At 39.3% G+C, this 25,163-nt stretch overlaps 1 protein-coding gene across 1 annotated transcript in view; it reads left to right on the top strand.

Annotated features, from left to right (window-relative positions):
• The window catches only part of SLC2A13 (solute carrier family 2 member 13), a 145,450-nt gene that overhangs the window by 3,838 nt on the left and 116,449 nt on the right, over positions 1-25,163 (top strand). The window contains exon 2 of the mRNA XM_027890091.1: positions 21,772-21,931. Within this exon, the coding sequence (XP_027745892.1) occupies positions 21,772-21,931 (160 nt within the window). The remainder of the gene's footprint in view (positions 1-21,771; positions 21,932-25,163) is intronic.

Below are 25,163 nucleotides of genomic sequence, written 5' to 3'. Positions count from 1 at the left end.
ACATGCCCCTTCCCGAGGGTGTCCCTGACTCTGGAGCAGTTTGTGTGAGCCAGATGTCAGGAATGCAGCATTTGGACAGATATTCGTTGCAACACTTGTGGGCAAAATTCAGACATAGAAGAAACTGGATTGCATGTGCTCGGTAGCACTTTGTATGACCTTAACTAGGAATATAAATGTCATTGGACCTTCTCATCTGATAATGCTGAAGGCCTCAGCCTGGTGCTGGAGGGTGCCCAGCCACACTTGGTACAGGACTGAGGGTCAGCATAGTTTAGTCCTGCGTTGGCTGCTGTAGTTTGTGTGCTTGATAGGAAAGCCACGTCCTTCGCTTGGCTCTTCTTTGGGCCTGAGGTCAGGCCAGAACTGAAAGATGTGCACAATCATTAGGTGGATGATTAGATTCTCCTGTCTTGTTTGGAATGCAGAATAAATGGTGCTCAATTAATGATCAGCTTTTCAATGTTTTGTTTTCTTGCTCAGTGTGAGGCTTAGGCATTACCTAATGCGTGTGCTACCCAAGCATGGTTGCTTAGGACTACAGTATGTGCATGTTACTGGGTCTGCAGTGCAAAGGGGACCTGCCTGGTTAGATGCCTTATCTTCTGTCTTTGTTACATCCTCACAATGTGAACCTCCTGCTCAGGGCTTGCTTTGTACTCAAAATGTCTGTCTTTATTTTTTTTTTTAAAGGCTGTATTTGAATGTGACATATGTAGTGTTCCTGGTAGCATCTTTTTAGTACATATGTAGGTCATTTTCTGAGCAGAGGAAACAAGATTGTACACAGAATTAGACAGGAGTGAAAAGCGCTGGCATATGGTTTAGGGCTCCCCTGGTGGGACTGCCTTCTACTGACAGTAAGGTTCAGTAGCAAATAACAACAATAACCAAATTTAACCAAATCATATAATACCAACTCTGTATTCTCTTTGCAGTGTTAAAGTAAAGGTCCACCACATCAGCTGGACTGCCAGATACACTGTGAAAATATTAGAAAGTAATTGGTATGACCTGTTGCCTATGAAAGATGAGGATACATGTGCTGGGTTTTATTATTACTTTTTTTGTATACTTCTGAGCTTTTTCAGATGATGCCTATTTTTATCTTGGAAAAACAGATTCGTCTTCTCATTCCCCCTCCCTAACTCCCCATGGGAAGCTCTAAAGCTTCAATCTGGTTTTATAACTGTGTCCACCAGGTTTTTTTCACCTCAGTACTTTTGGAGTTGCCCTCAGCCCCCAAATATGCTGTGCTGCTTCTGACAGATCCTTGTAATTTTCAGTCCAGAGTTTCATAGGCCATTTTTTGTGCTGGAGACAGTGGTTTGTTAATATAAGCTGGCAGTAGGGATGGAGGGGAATGGAGAGACAAATTGCTGGGTTGCTGGAATCAGCTCTTCTACTGTCACTCCCCAGAGGTGCTAACCCAACTTTCCAGGGTCTGAAGCTACTGACATTACTGTGTGCGTGCAGAATTGGATCTCTGTATCTTAAGAGCTTAATCTGTTCTTGTGCAAAAGCATCTGGAAGGATACATTAGCTTCTGACTGGAACTGTGATCTTGCAGGGTACCAGGATTAATTTAAGATGAAAAACGGTATCTTTTGAAGTCCTCTAGTTTTGTGTGCATTGGACAGGATACGTAGTGCTACGCTCAGTTCACTGTCTTGTTGACAAGCACTAACTCCTTTATTGTTATTAATAAATCTTAATTAATAAATCTTGACATTGTTTTTCTAAATGATGTCTCTAAAACATGGGGATTTTGTGAAATAGTTTTCCCTGTGCTTGGTCAAACTGTTCTATCAAAACATAATTCCTGTTGTATTCTAAGCATTTTTGTTAATTTTGGAAAAAATAAAACTCATCCATTTCCTATGAGACATAAAAATGAAATGTTTATGATCTGCTTACTCCTGATAAAAAGGCAACTTGAAGGAAACTTGCAGGGTTAAACACAAGTTTCCTTACCTAGCTTGAAAAATTCTCGTGGGCACCATAGGGGGGCTTATTTTCAAAGCACTTTGTTTGCTACAGCAACAGGAGACCAGTGACATCCCCTTACCATGATGCTGAAGACAGCAAATCATTCACCTGGAACTCTTGGGCTTGAGTAACTTGTTTGGCTGAAGCACCAGTCCCATCAGCAGAGGCACAAGGCAGGACATCTGAGCACAGTCAAAATAGTAGATTCAAAGTGCTGGTTGCTGTCTCCTGCTGTTTGTTCACTGTGAGAACATGCACTTAATTTTTGTTCTGAGCCTACTAGTCTGTGCTTTGCCAATTGTATCCTGAGAAGCAATGAAAAAAAGAAACCACTGAAAGGAGATGCTGAAAAGAAGGGGGCATTTGAATTATCTTTTTTCCTTATCTCATTATCAGTGGGGTTTTATATTGTATTTTCAAATACATTGGTTTATTTTAAATGTAGTATTTTAGTAATCTTAGGGATTTTTCCCTTGAAAGTATGGTAAATTTTTTGCAAATCCTATGGAATTCCTGAAAATTGGTGATTTCTACTTAGGGTGGCTGGACTCAAACTGAACCATCCTGGCTGGGCTGCGTGCTGGCACCACAGAGCTGTAATGGGCCTGATGGACAGCTTTGTTTGCAAAATTGTTTCATGGGTCCTTGTTGGTGAGTTTTGACATCTGACCTATACAATCAATGTTTCTGGTGTGAAGAGCCTGAGTCTGCACTGGATCTGCTGAAAGCCTAGAAACAGTGACTGCTGAAAATTAGGGGAGCAGAGAAACCTTTGTTTTCTTTTTGCAATGATTATGCCTGTGAACAAGTATCAAGAGATAAAAATCTTATGTCACATGGCTTTGGATGAGTGTGTAGCCATTTCACTACTTCAGCTAATCTCCCTTTCTGTAGGTCTTCTAAAATACATTTTGCATATGATAATTGTAGAAATGAAGGCTTAAAAGTACACATTCCTGTTCTTTCAATGCCTGATCTTCCTCTGTTGGCAGATTTAGACTGGTTTTATGAAGGTTTTATTCAAAGCAAATGCCTGTTCTGAAGGGGAATTTTTCGTTGTTGGTTTCTCATTTTGACTATTTATATACCAAGTCACTGAAGTTGGGTTTCTTGGCTCAGACAGTCTGTCCCTCCTTCCTTCAAAAGTCCCTTACAGATGTGCTACTGGTGTGGATGAAATGCCACACAGTGACCTTGGAACTCCCCACAGATCTGTCTGGCGATGGATAGGCCACAACATTCTTTCAGCTGTGGTGTTGGCCAGTGTGTTCCCACTCCTGCCTTGGGTTGATCTCTTACTGGACCGAATAACAAGGGTGCCTGGGTGCCTGCCTCTTCTGCAACTGGGGACAGACTTCTTTTTTGTGTTCCTCCCCTTCAAACAGCCCATTGTTTTTTGAAATTCCTGTATGTTCCCTAGGGATTGCTCCTGGGTGGACTTTCACTGAAGTTCTTCATGTGGCCATGTGTTAGTGAGCTCAGACATTGAAGTAGTTGTGTGGATTACAAAAAAAGGGGGAAAAAAAGTTATGTTCATTGAGACGTGCAACTTTTTGCGTGTCTAAAATTAGAGTCACCTGGCATTGCACATATTTTCATAGTCTAGACAAAATTAAATAGCTTAGAAACCTGTGCCTTAAGTGGAAGCCCTATGGCAAGAGTTTTCAAGCCTTTTCCCAGAAGTGGGAGTTTCTGCAGGCTAGCCTGCAGAAACAAGAAGTAACAATCCTTTTGTTTCTCTTTTCATTCATTCAGTAGCCTCATGTACATGATTTTCTCCACTGTTGCTTCCCTTGCAAGGGAAGTAAAACCAGTAATTGTGATTTTATTGTGTCTATGGACATAATCACTTTGGAAAAAGATTGCGCTCCAGCAGCTGTGAGTATTAGGTATGTCTTTGTGTTTAGCTACAAGTCTTCTACTCTGCTGTCATACTTTGGAAATACAGGGGAATACGTTCCAAGTAGAAAGAGCAGAAGGACCTACCTGGGGTTACACATGTTGTGTTGCCCGTGCTGTGGGTGTGTGGCCTTGTAGATAGGGAACATGTTGTGGTGAGCACTGCTGTGAGAAACATCTATGGGAGTGATTGCTGCCATGTGCCGATGGAAAAAGCATTTTAATTTTTGGTTGTTCATAAGAAGTTCTCTCCTGTTCCTACACTTAAATACTTGTTCTATGCTAGAACGTCATAGAAACCCTACAAAGCCTTGAACAATCTACCTCTCTTGGTAACCTCTTGATAGTTTTCTAGGTATGTTTTTGTAGTTTTAGCACTCCTGCTCTTGGTTCACCAAATAAGAACTTTGAACTAGGCCTACTTGAAGGCACCAATAATTTGAATTTTGATTTCCTCCCCAAAATTACCATTGATTCTTGTCCAAAACATGTAATGGTACTACAGCACTTGGTAGTTATCTGTGGGGTTTGTAATCAATATTGTCAAAATTCAAGCAGTATGGCCCACTAGTTTTTTACAGCTCTAATCCCGGAGGAACTTGCAGTGCTTAACCCGGAGAAAATAGATTTGTTGATTTACTCTCTCATCAGCTGCACATTCAGAAATGGATAGGCTGTCAGGATTCACTAATTTCTTTAAGGAAGAGTTAGATGATCATGATGTTGAAGACAATTAACTTCTGAGCATGTTGCAATTTTTTCTTTTGCTGTTGTAGCATAGGCATCACATTCCACCATTCCATTACAAAAATTATCAGGAATTATGGAAGGAACAGAAAGCTACTATTTTAAAGGTACCTATAGAAAGTTGGAAGCAAAAACTGCATATTGAAGCTAATAAATATACCTAATAGTTATTTCTGAGATTTTAATAGGAAAAATGGTAGATAACCAAATACGTTATGATGAAAGCCATGACAATGAGATTGAAGCAACTTCAGAAATCTAGAAAGATAACAGAAGTACAGAGCCTACATGAGGTGCTGGAGACAAGGAATGTTTTTGCTACCTGTATTAACATCTAACTGGGAATGGGGAGAGCTGGGAGCCTGAGTTCTGGTATCGCTGATGGAGGATGGTATACTGGAATCCCAAAGTCAAATAACTTGAGTCAAAACTCGTACTCCTTTGGAATCTTGTCCAACATGTGATAGTAGGAACGAAGTACTGCTTCTTATGGCACTTTTGGTGTGATTAAGGTCCAGGTCATCATGCCTTGTTTGCTGTTCCTAGTTGTATGAGGACTTACTCTGCCTAACTGTTATTTTGAACTTACTTTTCTATTTGTAGCTGCCCACCTAGGAGGTTTTGTTTAACCCATAGATAAAGGAGATATATAATCCATATATGAAGGAGATAAAATTGTAGGGACTCACCACTAAGTACTTGCTCTCTAATTTGTTTAATTTTTTTAGGGTTGTTGGTTGTAGCTGTGATGTAGAGAGTCTAATATCTGAGGAAGGCAGTGTGGTAATGAATGAACAAGAGCACAGTGAGTATGGAGGAAGTACTGGTTAAGTCCTAGGCTGTGTGTACTTTAAGCATGCACTTGAGCAAATATTGGCATATAAGTGACCTTTTTTGTTTGTTCACAGGTCCTTGGTTATTGGACTGTTGAGGTCAGTAGTAGCTATGTCAGCACAGGAATGGGGAATCTGCCTGAGGGGAAAAGGTAAGTCTGGTTTTATTCACTATGGAGTTCAGCTAAGTCTTTTGCCTCATAGACTCCCTGCTCCTGCATTAATCATGAGCACTGCTGACCTCACCAGTCCAATTCACATGGGAACAGCTTGGTATGAATGGAAGTCCAAAGCCACCTGTGCAATTTCAGGATCTTGAAGATAGAGGTAGAAAAGTCGATTTGTACATAGGCATTCATGACGCCTTAGCCTAGCAATTCAATCACTATAATAATATTTTGAGTCAATAAGTTGGGTCTGGCTTTGTGCTGTATGTAGTTCCTGGGTAAGAGGAGTAATAAAGCACGGATCCTTCCTTGTAATGATTGACTGGCATGTTCCTGGAAAAAATCATTGGTGCATACAGCAGAGTGTGGGCACACATTGAGTAGACCATTATACAAATAACGACAACTCTTTTAGTGAATGCGAATGTACTAAATTCTTTCCTAAAATTGTTTACTGAATTCTTTGATAGCTTAGACAAGATGGTATTGTTTATAAAATAGTACCTATTGGGCTGGGAACAACATTTGTTTGCACCTGTATGCTCTATGTGATTTTTCTGTGCATCTTATTGTCCTGCAGCTCCTGACCCCTGTCTGCACTTTTACTAACTAGGTTAAACAAAATATTATCATGTTTAACAGTCTGTGTGCTTCTGAAAAAGCTATAGTTTCAAGGCATATTTTTTAGGTCATGCGCTGTTATTTTACTTTCCTTTGTGTCTGCTGGTGGTGACTTTAAAGTAAGCAGAGATACTGTTTGTGTTTTGGCTTTGATTCTGCCTACTCTGTCCCCACCTACTCCTTCCCTTCATTCAAAAGCTGTCTGTTGTATCAGTCTGCAGGGCCTTTCCCTGATTCAAAGTTAATTGCTTTGCCTGACACCTAAGTACTATCTGGGCTATTAATCATTATCCTCTTAGATGTGGAGTGTTCCCTTGCACAGGAGGAAACACTACTCTGATCTTGTAACCCAGGAGTATGCAGAAGGCTTTTCCTCATAGCTCAAGAGCAATAGGGCTGTTCTCTGTAATACCAGTTGGATCTTCAGCAAGATCTGAGCCAGCTGTTTAGAATAGTTGCATTTAATCTGTTCAGAAGTTAATTCTCAGTAATTCACCCTGTAGCGGTAAAACTTCTGAGAGACTGTGTGCATGTTTTCTGGAGTTCCTTTCCTAGAATCTTAGCCTGTTTCTGGCTGATTAATAGAGCCTCTGGTCACATGCTACCTTGTATCTTCGATCCCTGAGTATGGATTTGTGTGTGTGACTGTTTAGATAGGTAGTTGAGGCATAAACCCCTCTGGCAGCTTGCTGGTTGAATGAGGGCAAGCCTGGCCTGCCTGTTGGTCTGCTGTCTCAAGCTGTGCTAATTCATTCTGCTTTTCTTCCTAGAGACTCTTTCCAGGATACATGAAGTGAAACAGTGCTTGTTGAGTGTGATGAGGACTTCTTATGAACTACTTTGCTGCAGTCAGACTAGTCAGTTTTTCAATTTATCTAGCTGAAATGGCTTATTATCCCCAAGTTTCCCCTATGAGAGAACCTAGCTCGGACTGGGTTATAGGAAAACCACAGTTCTTGCAATTGTGCATAGAAGGAGGAGCTGGAAGTGTGCGTGCTGCAGTAGCACTACTTGAACCTCAGTAACTCGTCTACCATACTTGTCTTTCCTGACCCGTGTTGGTGAGGAGGAATGTCTGATCCAATCCTTCTAGACAACCACATTGGGAAGCAGGAGTGCAGACATCTGGAGAACTCCATGTGTGTGTGCATGCACAGGAAGAATTGAATAATGAAATAAAATTATATTGGTGGATATTTTAATTAGGAGTTGAGTGTATTTTTGTGGTGAATAAAAATGAGATTAAAGGTGGATGTGCAAGAGGATATTGTGAACCAGTTGTGCAGATTTTCAGGATTAGGGTGTTTGGAACAGATTCTACAGTTGTGCTCTGGAGGACAGGAGAAGACATGAAGAACTGCATTGAGGTATGGGGCCATTCTTTCTGCTTCTGTATTTTTTTTTAATCCAGTGGGAATATGCAGTACTTGGCTCAATCCTTTCTTTTTTGTTAAATTTTTATGAAGTAGGGATGTACGTTTCCTGATTTAGATAATATGGATTTGTGTGTTTTAATGCCTGCACAGGGTAACTAGCAAGAGAGAGAACTTCAAGAGACCTAAGGTGGTAGATATGGATATCACACTGAGCTACAACTGAAAAATATAACTTTAGCAGATTCTCTAGGGAAGTTTGTAAGACTTTTAAACTGATATTTGAAGATAACACACATCATATTTATTTGTTAATGCTTATATTCATCTATGGTATTTTGCCTACAGCAATGCTCTCTTTCTTGCTTAAAGCAAATGATTCAGCTAGTTGTAGTAAAACATAAAAATGCCTGTGTGCATGCTTCTCAGTCTCACACAAATATGTTCCCAGTGTTGCTGAATCATCCAGAAGCAATGCATGGCTCTTTGTTTGGATTTCTATTTGTCCTACATTATCAGCACTAAAATACATGTATCCCTAAAGCAATAATAGTTTGAGAAGTGTTAGGTTTACTCTGTCTGCTTTTCACAGTTGCTCTGAGTGTTCTTTGGTTTGGATTTCTATTTGTCATGCATTATCAGCCACTAAAATACATACATCCCTGAAGCAACAATATGCCAAGAAGTGTCTGGTCTGCTGCATTTCACTTTCACCCTTGCTCTGTATGTTTTGTACTCTGGAAATTTGTCCTGTTACAAGGTCTGTAGCCATTATTTTATAAATAATGTAACTTTTGCTACTGCAAATACCAAATTGGCTTGCGTGTTCCAGGTCCTGGAACCCACACAGTTTGCTTGTGTGCTCTAGAAGCAGTTATAGCAAGGACACTCTTGCAAGAAAAAGAATATTATTTCAAGCTGATACGAAGACCTACAGACACGTAGCCTTGAATGCATCTTGCCATAACGTGAAGTTTTTTTTGTGTCATGTAGTTTTGCAGTCTTAAGCTTTAATTACATCAATTCTTTATGTTAAAATAAGTTAATACGTAGATGTGGTGGTTTTACTTTGCCATTCAGAAACCTTTCTAACTTTGAATACTGCAGTGAGGGTGGTGAGGCACTGGAACTGGTTGCCCAGGGAAGTTGTGGATTCCCTATCCCTGGAGGTGTTTGAAGCCAGGTTGGATGGGCCTCTGAGTAACCTGGTCTGGTGGAAGGTGCCCCTGCCCATCCCATGGCAGGTGAGGTGGAAGTACCTAATCTTTAAGATTTCTTCCAACCCAAACCATTCTGTGATTCTATGGATAGGAAAATGTCTTTGTACTGTTGAAAGACCTGACTTGCACAATATGAGATCCCAAGTGTCTGATGCACTGTCTTTTGCTTAGTAAACATAAACCCAATCTGTTATTCTTGACTTTGTCACTTTCTGGCATTTGGATCATCAAGTGACTGTGGTACTTAATGCCTCCATTTTTTCCTTCTGTAAAGTGGAACTGATGTTTGCATCTTCAAAAGGTATTCTTAGACTTATTTAAAAAAACCCAATCTTTATTTCTGTCAGTCATAACCTGTTCAACACTGCAATTTCTCTGAGTGCACTTCATATTCTGATTTTCAATTTCTTAGGTAATTTCCTCTACAGTCAGATCTCTTCTCTCTTCTGTCCTTCCTTGCTGTGTGTTTGGCCTTTAGACAGGCAGTACTGTTGGTGGTACCAGTCAGGGAAATCTAGCCTTGGGAAAGCCTGACAGTCAGATCTTACTGAAATGCAGGTAAATTATTTGTTACCAATTACAGTTAATGGCTGTTACATAATTCCCACTTGGCTTTGTAACTGTAGGTAATTCTTCTTAAATGGAAGTGCAAACCGTGCATTGATAGATACATATATATACAAATTGTCACATACTTGTCATTGCACAGAAAAATTGCCTAAAATCAACCCACCTCTAAAAGCATTTTAGGATGTATCTCAGTGGAGTAATGTAGGCTCAACTTCCAGAATGTAATCTGACATGCTGTATCACTGACTGCTTATTCCTCAGTTACTCCCACGAGCCTGTTCTGTACTTTACAAGCAATTGGCAGAAGAGTTGTTAAAGGACTTTGCCACTAAATGCTTTTGGTAATTTATACCTAAGCTTGAGTTTTCTGATATGGTATATTGGAACACTACTCAAATGGTCTGTATGTATTAGCAGTTAAAAAGTGCTTTGAACTAAGAAAGGAGAACAGTGTTAACTCAGAGTGAGCAGCTGAATGTGGATGTGAACTTGACAGTAATTGAAAGGTGGATCTGAAGGTAATGAGCAATAGACATTTAAATTGCTGGAGGCACACACTGCATTGGAAGCACCATCTGTGGGAAGTTTTTCTAGCTGTCGTAGTACTGTGATAGGTTAGAGATATTAGGGAAGGGGATTCTGTTCTTAAGGAGGTCATCTTTGGTAGCAGGAAGAGTAACGTTCTGCTAGAGTAGAGACTTCTTCCCAACATCATCTGCATAGAAGCCTGTCATCCACATGTGTGCTTTGCAATGGACTGTAAAATTTTATGGGGAAAATACTGTGGTTTTATTATTTTCTTAGTGCACACAAGTATAAAGGGTACTAACTGGGCAGGTAGGAGGGGGTAGTGAGTAATTCAGAGATCCAGTCACCTATGAACTGTTTTGTTCTTCATTGCCTGTTCCTGGTGCTTCATTAGAAGCTATCACAACTGGTTCCTATCCTACTCACACTTACTCTATTAGTGCTCAGTTTAATGATTCTTCTGGAGTCAGTAATTAATTCTGCCTTCTGATGCTGCTCTCCTGCAGTATTGTCAGCAGTCCCTACCTTTTGTTTTGAGGAAATAAGAAAGAGGAAGTAGACCAAAAATGTTTTAGAAGTGTAAATAAAGTAATTATTTTTACTTTTGATTGAAAATGTAATTATATGTAACTAGGTTTTACCATAATTGATTTTTCAATTAAATCTTGCTTTATGAATTTTAAAAGATCAGGTGAAATGTGATATAGGGAAAAACAAGATGGGAGACAGTAATTACTTCATAGTGTTTCTTTAGAAAGAGTCCTGTGAGCATTGAGAGCTCCTTCCCTGCTCTGGTCTTAGGATTTTTAGTTATCCTCAAATAGGGAAATTTCTTTTTAAATTTTTCTCTGTAGAAGTGGAGTAATGCTGTAAGTGCAGAACTTGCAAAGTTTGTATTTCAGAAAGATTTTGGATTTATTTGTGTTTCTTGGTGGTAGCTTGTGCATAAATCTGTTCACTTAAAGCTTGAACCTTAAATGAGAATGTCTTGTCACTTCAAAGGAGGATGTGGCTTCATTTTGGACTGCAAAGCTTTGAGTTTTAAGGGTGGAATCCACTCTTAGTGGGGACAGATATGAAGGAGTTAAATTTATAGGAGACTCTCTGTAGTACCTGTGCCTCAAGTACAGAAAAGCTGGGTCACTTGGAGGCTGGGGGACAGCAAACTGAACCAGTGGAGTGTTTAATTGGCTGGTTTGTTATCTTGCCAGTTACACTGATTTATTGCAGCTTGTGTGCAAGTCACAGGAAAGGCAGATTTTATCTTAAAAAGGATATTTGCTGCATCTCTGTTAATTGGAATAGAACTTTCAGGTATGCTTTTTTAATTTTCAACTCCTAATTTTTAAAATTTCTTGTTTTCAGTTTTCTCACTGAGTAGGGGCAACAGAGCAGACTGCTGGGTCAGAGAATCAGTACAGTGCACTGAGTTACAGAAGGGCACTTCAGATACCCATCTTTATTTCCTTTTAATCTTTAGATTATCTGGAGTTACCAGGGTCTTGTATAAATTAACAGAACATCCTGGTGTTTGCCCAGCTTTCACTGTAGGCTGACCTGGAGCTCTGCCTGAATCCTCCCCTAGTAACATGCCTGGAGAATGAAAAATAGGGCAGGAAAGAACTCCACTGCAGGGGCTGAGCTCTTACCTGCAGTTCTTGCATCTGTTTGAAGCAGCCCTCTTACCAGAGTCACATCTGTTGTTTGGAGGATGACTGTCCATTACAATGTGTCTAGAGCACTGCAAATTGTCAAAAGCAGAAAGTCAAGAGAGCAACATTTCCCAGGGCAGTTCATTTACCTGACAAAATTTAGCAGTAATTTCTTCCCACCTGCAGCATTCACCCACTTCTGGTTAGCTGAGGCTTACTCAGCTTTTTGTCCTTTGGATGTTGGTAATGGAGTAGTTTATCTGTTTTTTTTTTTTTTTTCCTTTGGCACTTGACACTGCTGTCTCGCTTTTTTCTTTTTTCTTTTTTTCCCTGCAAATACAGCAGCTTCATTCTTCACTTGTAACATTTCCTTTCTGTCAGCATGAGCCACTGATGGAAGTAAATACACACCAAAATAGTTTAAAGTAACCTTGACAGCTTAAGTATCACACCATGAGTCCTGTAGATAGACTAGGAGAGCAGTCACAAGTCATTTCTATGAGTAAACCTGTGTGCCCTGAAGACATTCAGAACTGGTTTATCCCTCTACTAAGAACAGTCTAATGCAAGATCCTTGATCTAACAATTAAAACCCTCTCTGAGATGTAACCACTTTACTTAAAAGATATTTACCTCCACAGGATGTTCTCCTGTGACAGCTGCATTGCACTGGCACTGATCAGATGTTATTGCATTGGTAGCAGGGAAACTCCGGATCATAAGGAGAAGGATTCATGGAAGCTAAGCATTTAGGCTGACCTGCTGCTCATAAAGCAAGGTTGCCTTAACCCATGTGCACTGGGAACACCCTTACTCTTCCTAGCATGCAAAACATGTGTGCCACAGAAGGTGTCTTGAGGGAGAAGTATTATGCTGATTTCCACCACCGCCCACAACCTCCATTACTGCAAATATTTTCCCATATGGTCAAAAAGATGTTTTATTATCTCTGTATGGATCACTTGTGTTTGTAGGCGCAAGCTTGTTTGTGTATGAAACTGCCAGTGTAGAAGAAAACGGAGCAATCACTGTGACTTGTATATTTTCATTATAACCATAGTTATATTACTTGCATTATAAAGATATAATTGAAACTTAGTTTTTTAAAATCAAACCTTAGGCCATAGAAGGCTTACAAGGCTTTTGTTTATTTTTTAGAGCAATAGTTATAAAACCATAGAACTGGTATGTCTTCCTGCGAATCATGCTGTTTCTTGCACAACTGGATAAATAAATGTAGTAATTCATATAAAAGTATAGTTCTCTGTGTTGATGTTTGCAATGTATTTACCCGTGGCAAGCATGAAATTACTGGGAATTATAAACCAAACAGACAGTATTTTTATGAATGGCTTTCCTGAATAGTGAATGAACTCATTCAGTGTTACTTTTTTTCTCTAAAATACTAAGTTTGCAATGAGATCAGTCTTTGTATTTTTTATTTTCCTTTTAATTAATTGCAAGTGGCAGGTAAGAAAATGCGTTCTTCTGCTCATCTTCATCTGAAGCTTCATGTTTGGAGTCAGTTGCTGGACTTCTGGTTAACTCTTCAGTCTTACCTGAAGAGGACTTTCAGGTGTAAGTTGAAGGCATACTCTTAGCTGAGCTATGGTTGAGCTTCCAAAGCTTGTTTGTGTTTGCACAGATGCCACCTCACTTAAAATTATTGTAAGCTGGGTAACGCACCTCTGTAGTAGAACTAGAGAAAAAATGGTTTATAAGCAAAAGTTTAAAATTAAAAAGAAATATCCATTTTATATGGAGCTTTCAAATCATTTCTCTCTTATGCTGAAAATAAAATTTCTCTGCACAGAAAATTCTTGCTAATCCTTGAAGCACTCAACTCTTGTTTTGGGTTTTTTGACGTGGGATTGTTGGGGTTTTTTTTTAACCAGGTAAAGACTGCGTACTGTTTGTAATGCTGGCTTTCTGGCACATATGAATGGTTGTGCAGATAAGCCCTGCCAAATCTTTCTGGGTCATTTTAAAACCATTCTTCCATGCTGGAAATTGCTGTTTGCTTGCCTAAGTCAGCAGAAAGAGCTGGATTGCCACCCTTCAGCTGCTCAGTGCTGCAGCACAAGTCCTCGCCAGCCACCAGATCAAAAACCTCAAATAACAAATGGGGTAGCAGGGATGTGGATACACATCCTGATCCCTTGCCTTACTCGAAGGGGAGCCACTGGATGGGGAAGCAACTTCTTATCTATGGCTGGGGCTGCCTCAGGCCTTGGCCACATTCAGCATTGAGTTTTTCCTGGGTGTAAGCGAGCAGCCTGTTCAGTGAACAGTCTGTATGTGCTGAAAAATGTCTACAGCAAAGCACTAGTTATCTCAATTATTATTTACTTAAACTAAACCCATCACTCTTAAAGTAGATTAAGTAGTGCTTGACTTACGTGTTTATACAAGCTGTCATAAAGAAAACTGTTGTATTCGTAATTTTCAAGTGAAAATAAAAAATGCTCTTATTTTCTGAAGTGAGAAGTTTTTGTAACGTGGTAAAAATAAAGATTGTTTTGAGTGGTATAAACATCTAGGCTGTTTTACTCTTTCACAATATAAGGTCTTCATCTTATAAGTTTAGAGAATAGTTCTTGATCTTGAAATTGATTGAAGAAACAGAAAAAATTAGGATTTTTTGCTAGTTGCTTTTGATAGTTTTTACGCATTTCTAGGGCTGACTGTTAATCTTGTATTGTTGTAACAATTCAAAAATGCATTTCTTCACAATTTCTGGTACCTTTCTGAAATGGGAACTACAGCCACAAACCACAGGCACAGCTTCCCAGTGTGGCACACTCAGTGGGATGCTCAGGAACCAGAGCAGCTGAGTGGAGAGATGTCTGGCTGGGTGCTTCACAACCTGGATTACTAGGAATATATGCTAGCCATAAAGAAAGACTGAATAAGGGTAACTAGTTCTGGGTTGCTGGGAAGTGTAACTGTGACGTGACACATGTAGTGCTAGTCATTCTCATAGGCTTGGACACTTGCAAAGACCTTTGCTTCAAAATTGCTGGATATCTCTTGTTAATTAAATTCCACTCTTTCCTTCTGACTTTGACTCTCTAGATAAATTTCTTCTTGACTTGTTTTTTGATTTACTGTGGCTTTGAATAATCTCAAAATAACTTTGGATAAAAAAAATTATTTGTTTAAAAATATTCTCTTTCCAGAATGAGCTGTTCTATATATAGTACCAACACTGAGGCTGAATTGAAACCACTTCAACCACTGTTGAAATGGTTCTAACACTTAGAAGCATAGAATATAGTGAGTTGGACCCACAAGGATCATTAAGTCCAACCCTTGGTCCTGCACACATCATCCCAAGAATCACACCGTGTGCCTGAGAGTGTCATTCATATGCTTCTGGAACTCTGTCAGGCTTGGTTCTGTGACCACTTCCCTGGGGAGCCTGTTCAGTGCCCAACCATCCCCTGGGCGAAGAACCTTTTCCTAACATCAAACCTAAACCTCTCCTGACTGAGCTTCATACTGTTCCCTCAGGCCCTGTCATTATGCTTTCTTGAATATTCATGTCTCTTTACTATGATATATGATTACCTAAGGCTGTTCTTCGGAAATACTGTCCTGGAGATGCCAGAGAAAGACCTCAGCACTTTAATTTTACAGGAATTGTATTCCATGTTGGCCTCTTATGGTTTTGTATTATGAGCTGGATTTACTTCTGTATCTTTTGAACAAGGAAGAGCTTGAAACTTGAAATTACTCTTGTGTAAGGCTAATGTAAACTTTTTGGGGCATTGCATTTACTATACTTGAGGACACAATTTGAGGTTTTCTTAAGCAAAGAAAGGTTTTGTGGTTTTGATCCTTACTGATAACACGCAAGAGTGAAAAAACCTTGTGGTCAACAGAAAGAATTATTCATCCATTCTTACTAAGATATGACTATTCTATATATCTGAAATGATATCAACTAGTGAGGAGCTTGCTTTGTGTTTCTCCAAATTGTTCTGGGCCTTGACTCCTTCACAGTCGGATGCCACATAGTAACAGGTTTTTTGGCATCAGTTACAATATTGGCCACACTGGTTTGGGCTAATGGCTAGTTAGGGACATAAAGGTCTGCAATTACCTGGTATATTAGATGTTCAGCAGCACAGGTTCTTTAATGAGCCAGCTCTCTATGATTCAATGAATTAGCATTAAAATAAAATACCAGACTTAAATGAAGGCTGCTGATGTTGGACCCCTGTTCTAGAAGAGATGCACCTAAACCTGTCGGTCACTGTGATTTGTGTTCTCACAAAGCGATGTGGTCTTAGTGCCAGTGGTTTGTCCCGCTGCCCTTGTGCATTTCAGGCCCTGCTGTAGCCAAGCACAGTTGTGCCACTGCTAGGAAATGGACTTCTACTAATCTGATGTGGGAGAGAGATTAAGTGGGAAAATGAACTGCCAGTCATCCTTGAAGTAACTTAAAATAACCAGTTATAAAGTGCTGATAATGCCTTTATTAGATATGTGCAAGGGGTGGGAAACCTAGATATTAGAGAGGGCTTGAGCTTTCCCTATGTTTGCACTCAAATACAAGCTGTTCAATGAAGATTTTAGCTTTATCTGCCAGGGAAGTTGTTAGTGTACTAGAACAGCATTCAAATGCACTGCTTTCTCAAGTATTTCCTATTAACATGTTTCATAAGGCACTCTAATATCCCCTTAGGTTGACTGTCATTACTGAAACCTGAAGTGTTTACTGTAACAGCAGAAGAGGACTCTATGAGACTATGAAAATGCTTAATTTCTGTTTAAGTTGAGCAGTACAATTGTAATATGTTGTGAAACTGTCTGTAGAATAGATGGCTGATTGTTGGTAGCTCCTGCATCCGTCTTTATGAAAGTTAAGGATCTTTTAAAATAAGTATCCTTTGCAGTTAAAATGTATCCCTTTTCTCAGTGATGGATGTTCTTTACTCCACAAACTACTTAAATTGATTCTTCTGTAGGCCGAGGGTAAAGACTATACAATTACTGTAGAACTATTTTAATTTCTTTCAGAAAGTTAACCAGTGTGTTGCCCTTATCCTCCTGAGTGTTACTAACTAGTCAGATGTGAGCAATGTTCTAAAATTATCTGTTGGCAAGAGAGCTGTTTTTGTCAGAGTAAAGCAAAAACCTTAGAGCATAATTTTGTGTGAATACAACTGAAAGAAAGTATTTGATGAAAGTCTCTTTGTACTTCTGGGGTCAACTGTGTTTCCAAGGCACTAAATGTAGATTGCATATCCAATATCCAAGGTGAAAGAAGTTTATTAGATTTCGTGCAAAGTTGCTGGAAGAAAACATTAGCCTGGTGTTCAGCTGTGGCTTGGCAAGTGTTCCCCATCACCTTTGGAATTTGCTATTTAATTACACTCTCCCCTCTCACCCCCACAAAAGACTCACCTTGACTTTATTTTCAAACTTTTTTGTAGCATAGCAACCACTGCTAATATTTAATTCCTGATTCTCTTTGCCATAAACTTGCTTCTTCATCAGCTTGCCTCCACAAATCCTCTGGTTGTGGAATCGCTTGCTAAAGCTGTTTAAAATTCTTATAAGCAGAGCAATTCATTATGGAATGCTTTTTAATTAAGTGAATTTTAAAGTTGGTAGCATTAAAGTTTAACATTTTGATGAAAACTTGATCCTATGAATTCATTCTAAGATATGTGAAATATTTTACCTTGGTGAAGTACCTCAGTACAGCTTTATATGTTAGTAAAGGATGCCTCATTCCCATGAGTATTCTAAACATTTTTTTAACTTCTATTTCTGCCTTTCCATTTGGAACTCCTAACTGCATATTTCTGTAATGAGCTGTGTGTTCTTTGTTGTTAATAGAGATTAATGGCTGAGTTGCTTTACTCTGAAATAGGAACAGAGATATCTTCACTTTTTTTTTTTTTTTTTTCTGATTATTTTGGTTATTTCACATCCTAATTTTAGTTTCCAACTGGACAGTCTTGAGTCCTTTGGCAGTTCATGCCACTCTGTTGTCATACCTAGTCCTGCTTATGGGCCAGTACAGTCATTTGATCTCATTGTGAACTGTTTAAGGGAGTTGAGTGGTACAAACCCCTCCAGAGGCAGGTGGATATCCTTTTAGCTGATAGTATTCCCTGGTTTACCTGGTGTTAATGCAAAGGGCCAGCATGTGCTGGGCAGAAAGAGGGACAGAACCATGAAAGGCTAATTGAGTTGCATGAGGTTTTTTTTTTAAAGCTGCCCAATTCTTGTCACCTGTCTCTTGTGTTTATGAACCTTCTGGGTAGTAATCTGAACAGCAACAACAAAAGTTTGTCAGGAATCCTTCCCTGTGTTTTTGCTGCTTCTGACAGTGGTTATTAGCTGATGCCAAGGAAATGACTGATGCATCCTTACTGCCTCAGTGTTTTTTTATTATGCCAGGAGTAAAAGTGGATCTCATTCAATATCCTGTCTCCAGCTTTTTTTGCTCATCTGTTGTTTTTATGACTCACCTTCCCTCCTATCTGCTAGAGACATGACTGGAGCTGCAGTGGAATTCCTGATCTGGATAGGGGTACATTTATATCCAATGATCTTGCAAAAAAAAAAAAAAATTACAGTTATTCCATCTCCCTGGCATTTATTCTCAAATGTTTTTTATAAACAAGAACTCGGATTCCTTTGTTAGTCCTTTTGTTTTGCTACCTTAATCTCATTTTTAAAATATATTTTAAATTCTAATTGTCATGGTAGTTCTCCTTCATTGACCTTTTTATCTCTCCTGTCAGTAGGTTTGCTGACTTCATTCCTGAACTTCTTAATGAATTTTTTATGATGCTTGCATGTCCATACTGGAAATACCTTTCTGGATGGTAATGTGATTCTAAAATGTCGTCTCACACCTGCATTCTATTGATTGTCTCAAAATTGAGCTATGTACTGTCTTATCTCTGCTTTCCAGTGGTAAGTCTGCAGATTATAGGAGGAGCCATAATAATTAGTCTCCTAAGCAATTTTAGGAGTGAAAAAAACAATCTTCTGGTCTACATTTAAGGAATCCTCAGTTATGTTTTTTCTAAGCTATATCCCTTAATGAGGACAAAATGTTCGTGTTTTGGTTACTCAAGTGGAGAGAGACTGGACTTACCTGCTCTCGTCTCAGATTTCATAGTTGTGGTGCACAACCTTCTCTGACAGATTTCCAGTTAATTTTTTTCATTTTCTTTCCCATGTCTTGTCACTTATCAGCTTTATTGGTTAGGTAGTAATATACTTGCCTGCAGCAAGAATCTTTTATTTGGTGTGAGCAGTTTAACAGTGGGAGCATATTAGAAAGTGTAAACGAAAGCATTGTCATATGAAAGATTAAGGAAAAATTCCATTGCAGCTATATTTGTTTTCCTAGGAAAGCTGCTCTTTGTTTTCAAATTTCAATTTGACTATTAAAATAATCACATAACAAATACTGGTTATGTATTTTAGAGACTTTTATACTTGGCTAACATTTAATACCTTGCTTCTGACTGTGCCTGTCCTATGGTCTAGTGTGTCTTAAATGGAAATTAGAGAAGGAAAGTCTGGAGAACATTGACACATTCTAAGGCAACTAAAAGCAAATCAGAAATGTAAATACCATTTTAGAATCAAAAGCATTATTTCCTTAAAGTGATAGGATTTCTCCCTTAATTTGGTCTGTTTCAGAATAGCCATTTTAACTCATAATGGGTTTTTTAAGAAAGAACTTTGCTTTTGTGTGTGAGTGCTTGGTAGATGGCAGTCAGATAAACTGAGGAGGCTTTCCTAATTACCTCCTTCTGTTTCCTGAAACTTCCTGCCGCACTCTGTTTCAGACTCAGAGTAGAAAAGCATGTGTTTTGATATTGAAATGATAACTGAAAATATGTTTTTGCTTGGATATTTTGAACCTACAGGTTTTGGGACACACAGTAGAGGAAGTAAGGTCTAAATAGAAATCCAAGAAGGCTGTTTCTGACAGCAACATTGTGAGAAGTCTCAGGGTGAGAAAGCTGGCGTGGGAGTCACAGAATTACAGATTCATTTTGGTTGGAGATCCACGTGTAGAGATTGTCAAGGTCTAACTGAGCATGGTTCTGGAGAGCCTGCTCTAGCTGACCCTGCTTGAACAGCAGTTGGACTAGATGATCTCCCAGTGTCCCTGTCAGTCTAAACAATTCTGTGTGATTTTGAACTAATGCTCTTAACTCCTTAGGCTTCCTTAAGAAATATTGTTCTGTTCATTGCAGGTTTGATTATAAATAACTTCAACTATTGTATTAATGCCAGCTAGATAGCTGGTATCACTGGCTTGAGATGTGCAAACTTTCCCTTTCTCTGCTTGTTCCTGTAGCCATTAACTGTGTGGAAAGAATGCAGCAGAAACAGTGAATCTGTTGTCATGGTGCCTCTTGTTCAAGACTGTTCACCAACACATTAACTTTCATATTGCCCTTATGTTATGCAACAGGCTTTAGTTGCACCTGTATGTAGCAAGTGTTGTGTTAGCTGGGGCTACCAGTGGTTCCAGCAGTGTCTCAGGGCTGATGGCGTGTGCTGAGCATTAGTGATAGCTGTTGGGCTGGTCAAGGATGCCTCTGCTTTTTGGATGCCTGACAAGCGTTTTTGGCTGGCGTGTTTTGAACAAGATTTCTCTGCAGGTTCTGTGTAAAATCAGTCTTCATTAATAGCTGAATGAGGGGGAAAAGTAGCTTTTTTATAGAGCATATATTGGTTTTGGTTTCATACTGCTTTCCAGTGAAAAACACATACAGATGTTGCCATCTTTACCTCTCAAATTAGCCTTGCTACATGATTACCCACGTTGAAGATATCCTTCTTGGGACTGGATGTTAAGATGTGTGGGAAGATGGCCACACTGCCACACTGCAGTGGGGGAATAAGCATGGGCATGTGGGGCGGCCAGGGGAACAGGAAGGCCCAGTCTCCCTGGGCCAGGGCTGCCCCAGCCGTAGGGCACTTCCCCTCTCCCCCAGCAACCACTGCTTTGGATGGGTCCTCAGTGGCTTTTCTTTGCAGCAAATGGACACATTCCTGTGCTTTCCCATAAAGGCTCTTCCCTTATATGTGTGCTATCTCCGTCACTTTAATTATCATCAGTTCAAATACTGACATGAAAGGTGCGAGAGAAATATCCCTAATAGTGAGTTGTGCTTGAAAATTTGCTTTTCTGTCAAACACGCAAAGGACTATTTGAATGCTTCTGTCCATGGTGCCTTCTGGTTGGCTTTGAAAAATGGTTGAATAAATTTTTAATGCTTTTTTTTTCCCTGACACTTTTATGTGGGTTTTCTATTCCATGCGGGTTGCTCAGTCATTAGGAGGAGGAGGCATCATTGGCGTGTCCTGGGAGGCTGTGCTGGGAACTGGGTTATCATGCTGAGAGGCTGCTGTGAGTGTTTACCTATCGCAACAAAGGATCTTCTGATGCCATTTTATTATTAAACAATCCATATTGCTTGAGCTTTTGGAGGCTCCCAGCAGTCCTGTCAGGCTAACCTTGTTGCTAAAGATGATTTTGTGCTCTTAGTTGGGTGAGTCAGCGGGGCATGGACCAAAGCCTCTGGCATTCCAAGATGAAGCCCTTCTACTGTGACGTGAGCCAGGAACCCTAGATGTACTTCAGGAGTCATGTGCATGCCTTTAGTTGACCCCTCAAGTTTCAACTGCAAAGTAAATTGCTTTTTGTTGTCACTGTAGATTCTTTTAAGGAAATAGGAATATAATTTGCCTTTAAATGAGAGCACAACTTTGTTGGTGGATTTGGACCACCAAAGCATGTGCCACACCTGGCTCTGCACTTTATACTCTTGAACTCTGTTTTTACAGTTTGTGTGTGTGTGTGTGTGTGTGTCCTCCTGTGTGTGTTCCTCATGGGCATTTCTGTCTCTTGCACAAATAGCTGTGTCCCCTCCCAGCTCCTTGAGCATCCCCATCCTTCTTGCTGGAGGGGTGGGGGTTGAGGCAGAAAAGGCCTTGACTCTGTGCAAGCACTGCTCAGTAAGAAAACATCGCCGAATTATCAACGGTTTCCAGCACAAATCCAGAACATAGCCCTATACCAGCCTCAGCCAGAATCAGCACAAAATGGTATCTTGTGATGTAAAAGCAATGTAGCGTCTCTCTCGATTTTATAACTATAACTGAATTTATTCTTGCAGGTGTAGCATCTATGACTGTGCCAGTGTACATCGCAGAAGTTGCTCCACCACACTTACGAGGCAGATTAGTCACCATTAACACTCTGTTCATCACCGGAGGGCAGTTTTTTGCAAGTGTCGTCGATGGACTCTTCAGCTACCTCGCAAAGGATGGGTGGAGGTTTGTGAGTTTTCCTTGCTAAAGGCAAAGCTGGCATAGTCTTGATTTGGTTGACAGTTATTATAATTCTTGTTTACAGATAAAGTGGTCAAACTGTATACTGGAATGGAACTTCAGTAATCAGTTCTTGCCAAAATAGATCCATACTGCTTTCACTTAAGCTTAATATTCATGTATGACTTTATTAAAGTGGAAGAGCAATAAATATTCATCAAAAGCTTTAAATAATTGTCGTGATGTTTATGAAAGTAGCTTGCCTTTTGCATTTAGAATAATTACATGCTGATTATTCAGAAGGCAAATTTCCAGTATGATGCTGTATGTGCAAAATAGAGGTGAATTTCAAATATTCTTAATCTGAACAGTATTAATCTAATCAGAATTGAAGTAGTGAATATTCCAGCATAACTTTATAGTTAAAAGTTTATGTTATAGGATAATATGAATCTCTTTTACTCTACTTTATGGATATTATGTTCTTCCTGTAGACATCTCTAAGTGTTTCTGGCCTGCAGTCTTATACCTACTATCTTTGTAGTGATGTGTCATTTGAGAGAGATGACAAATTTCAGTGGCTCAGTATTTCACTTGCAGAGCTGACTTGGGTAAAACAATTAAAAGAAGTGGGTAGGAGGAATAACCTGTACTGTACATTCCAACTCTTGGAAACTTATGCTTAATTATATGTGCTTTTCTTTTGAAACACTCTTGGGAAAGGGACACATGTTGTTGTAGAGCCTTAGGTTTCTGTTGCTACAGCTTGGAATCATTTTGCTGTTGGAGCATTGTAATTTGAAGGATCCTCTCCCCATCCCCAAAAACTCGAAACATAATATGTTTATGTTTTTCTGGCTTTAAAAGAAGCTGAATAGCGACTTCTAGGTATGCTTTAGGTTTAAGTTAGGAACAATTCAACTGGCACGAGGTACGTAGAAGAACTTGGAAGCTGATGTTTTCATAGTGTATCAATAAATACACACCAAAAAAAAATTAACTTTTTCTAAATGAATTTATGCCTTAATTTGTGTATAACTGAAGATTCGAGAAGTTTGAGATTTTTACTTTTTGTCCATTTGATTATTTCCTTTATCCTGTTTGTAAAAAGATGTCGCATTTTGACTTTAAGAAAAAGGTTACTTCATACCGATTTTGTTTAATTCTAATTGAATTTTAGGTTTCAGCTTTGCTTTGTGCATTCTGGGTACTATAGCTCAAATGAAAATAGCATTTTGCATTTTACATGAAATTTTTGATGACCTTTTCGTTGTAATGCAGCTGCATTCTCTGGCAGACTGTATGTCTACCTATGGAGCACTGATAAACAGCCTTCACTGAAAGAGGAACTTAGTTTCGTAGACTTGCAAATCCCTTTTTGCAGTTAAAGAATTACACTCAATTTTGAGAAAAGTTACTGGCGTGCGGTGATGCATTTCTAAGTGAAATATGAACTGAATTATTTGATCCTTGATGCCAGTTATGTAGTAGTTGCTTTATTATTTTAAATTAACTCTTAATCTTAATAATTTGCTAATGTAATGACTCCTTGTGCATGTGGCTGGGTGGGAGAAACAGAAGAGCAAAGATATTTATTTAGAAATGAAGCTCTGAGTCACAGTTACTGTTAGAGGCATTGTGTACTTTCTGGTCAGGCAGATTTTTGAGTTCAGGTTACCTCAGTGGTCAGGGATTCAGCTGGAGAAAGCTTTTGTGGATATGTCTGATTTTTTTCCCCATTAGTGCCCTGACATTTGGGAGGTGAGGATGTGGTTTTAATCTGTGTGTTTCAGTATGTTTCAGCATATTGAAAGAAAAATACAAGCTAACAAAATATCTGACAAGTATTGGTCTTATTGGAGCTGTGTTTTTTGTTTAGTTGTTCTGGTAAACTAGGATAGATTCCCTAGCTCAGAAGCAGACTGCTAGGCTGCTTTGGAAAAATCAGTCCAAGAGCCAGTGTTTTGATATAGAATGTATCAGATGTTTCCAAATCAAGCAGTGACACTAGGAAGTTACCATCTTTTGATATGTTACTTTATAAATATATTTAATTAAAATGGAAGCTGGGTGGAAGGTAATAATCATTGTCAAATGCAGATTTTATCTTTTTGGAAAACACTGTTTTCGTATGCCATTATACCTTAAATAGAAATGAGGCCCTCACCCACTGAAATGCTGCACAACTATTCTGAAAACTTCTGCATTGGTGTAACTTATTCTTCTATTTGGAACTAAAAAAACCCTGATCTGCTATGCTTCAGGCCTTTTAACTTCTCTGAACTGAAAAAATTAAAAGTTAAAACTAGAACCTGTGGATTGAGTAAGAGTGGAAGTTTGGGTATTTAATCAGATCAGTGTGAGATGCTGAGTTTTGAAAATCTCCAGTGATGGACATTTTAATTTTGCAAGACACTTTGTTCAGATACTCAGTCACTCTTAATGGGAAGAATTGTTTTCCCTCACCTTTGATCTGAATTTTCCATATTACAACTTGTGACAGTTGACTCTTGTCCTTCTACAGGGTACATTTGAGAAAGTCTGTCTCCTTCTGTGTGAGCTTCCTTTTAGTTATGAAACGTGCAATTAGATCTCCACTTGATCATCTCTTTTCTGGGCAGCACACACCCAGTTCTCTCAGCCTCTTCTTTTATGTCACATGCTCCAGATGCACAAATGTCTTGGTGATCCATTGCTATTCCTGATTTGTAGCTTTCTCTCATGTTGTTCATCCCTGTCTTCCAGGCTCAGCACTGTGTGCTGAGTAGAGGAGCAAAAACATTTCTGCATCTGCTGGCACGTACTGGATAATTTTTGCTAAGGTAGTAATGCTATGTTTTATGTATGTGCCAAGTACTGCTCTGCTGGATGGAATGAAGTCTAACTGTTGTCAATGCATTGTGCAGAAATAGGCTACCACCTCGGTGCTGAGGTATCCAGGTATTCTCAGCTGCAAGGCTGGAGCTGTTTATTGGGGGCAGTGTACTTGTCTGTCCTCAGCTAGTTTATTGCAAACTAAGGCTGGTCAGGGAAGAGTGCAAATGGTCTGTCACCTGGAAAGAGTGGCCAGCAAACTCACGGGGAGAATTCACAAATGTTCCCTCCTGAGTCATTATATATAAGAAGAAAAATTACAGCAATTACTGTATCTCTTTGTGACTGAATGGCTAAGTATTGGAGTGCTGCAGAAAAACAATAAGGAGCTTTACTTTTTCTTGGCTCTTGTTCTTGGAAATGC

Source organism: Empidonax traillii, unplaced genomic scaffold (assembly GCF_003031625.1).
Source record: "Empidonax traillii isolate 1590-97213 ecotype Southwest subspecies unplaced genomic scaffold, ASM303162v1 scaffold277:size2070623, whole genome shotgun sequence".
NCBI lineage: Eukaryota > Metazoa > Chordata > Aves > Passeriformes > Tyrannidae > Empidonax > Empidonax traillii.
This window is presented reverse-complemented; position numbering and strand designations above follow the sequence as displayed.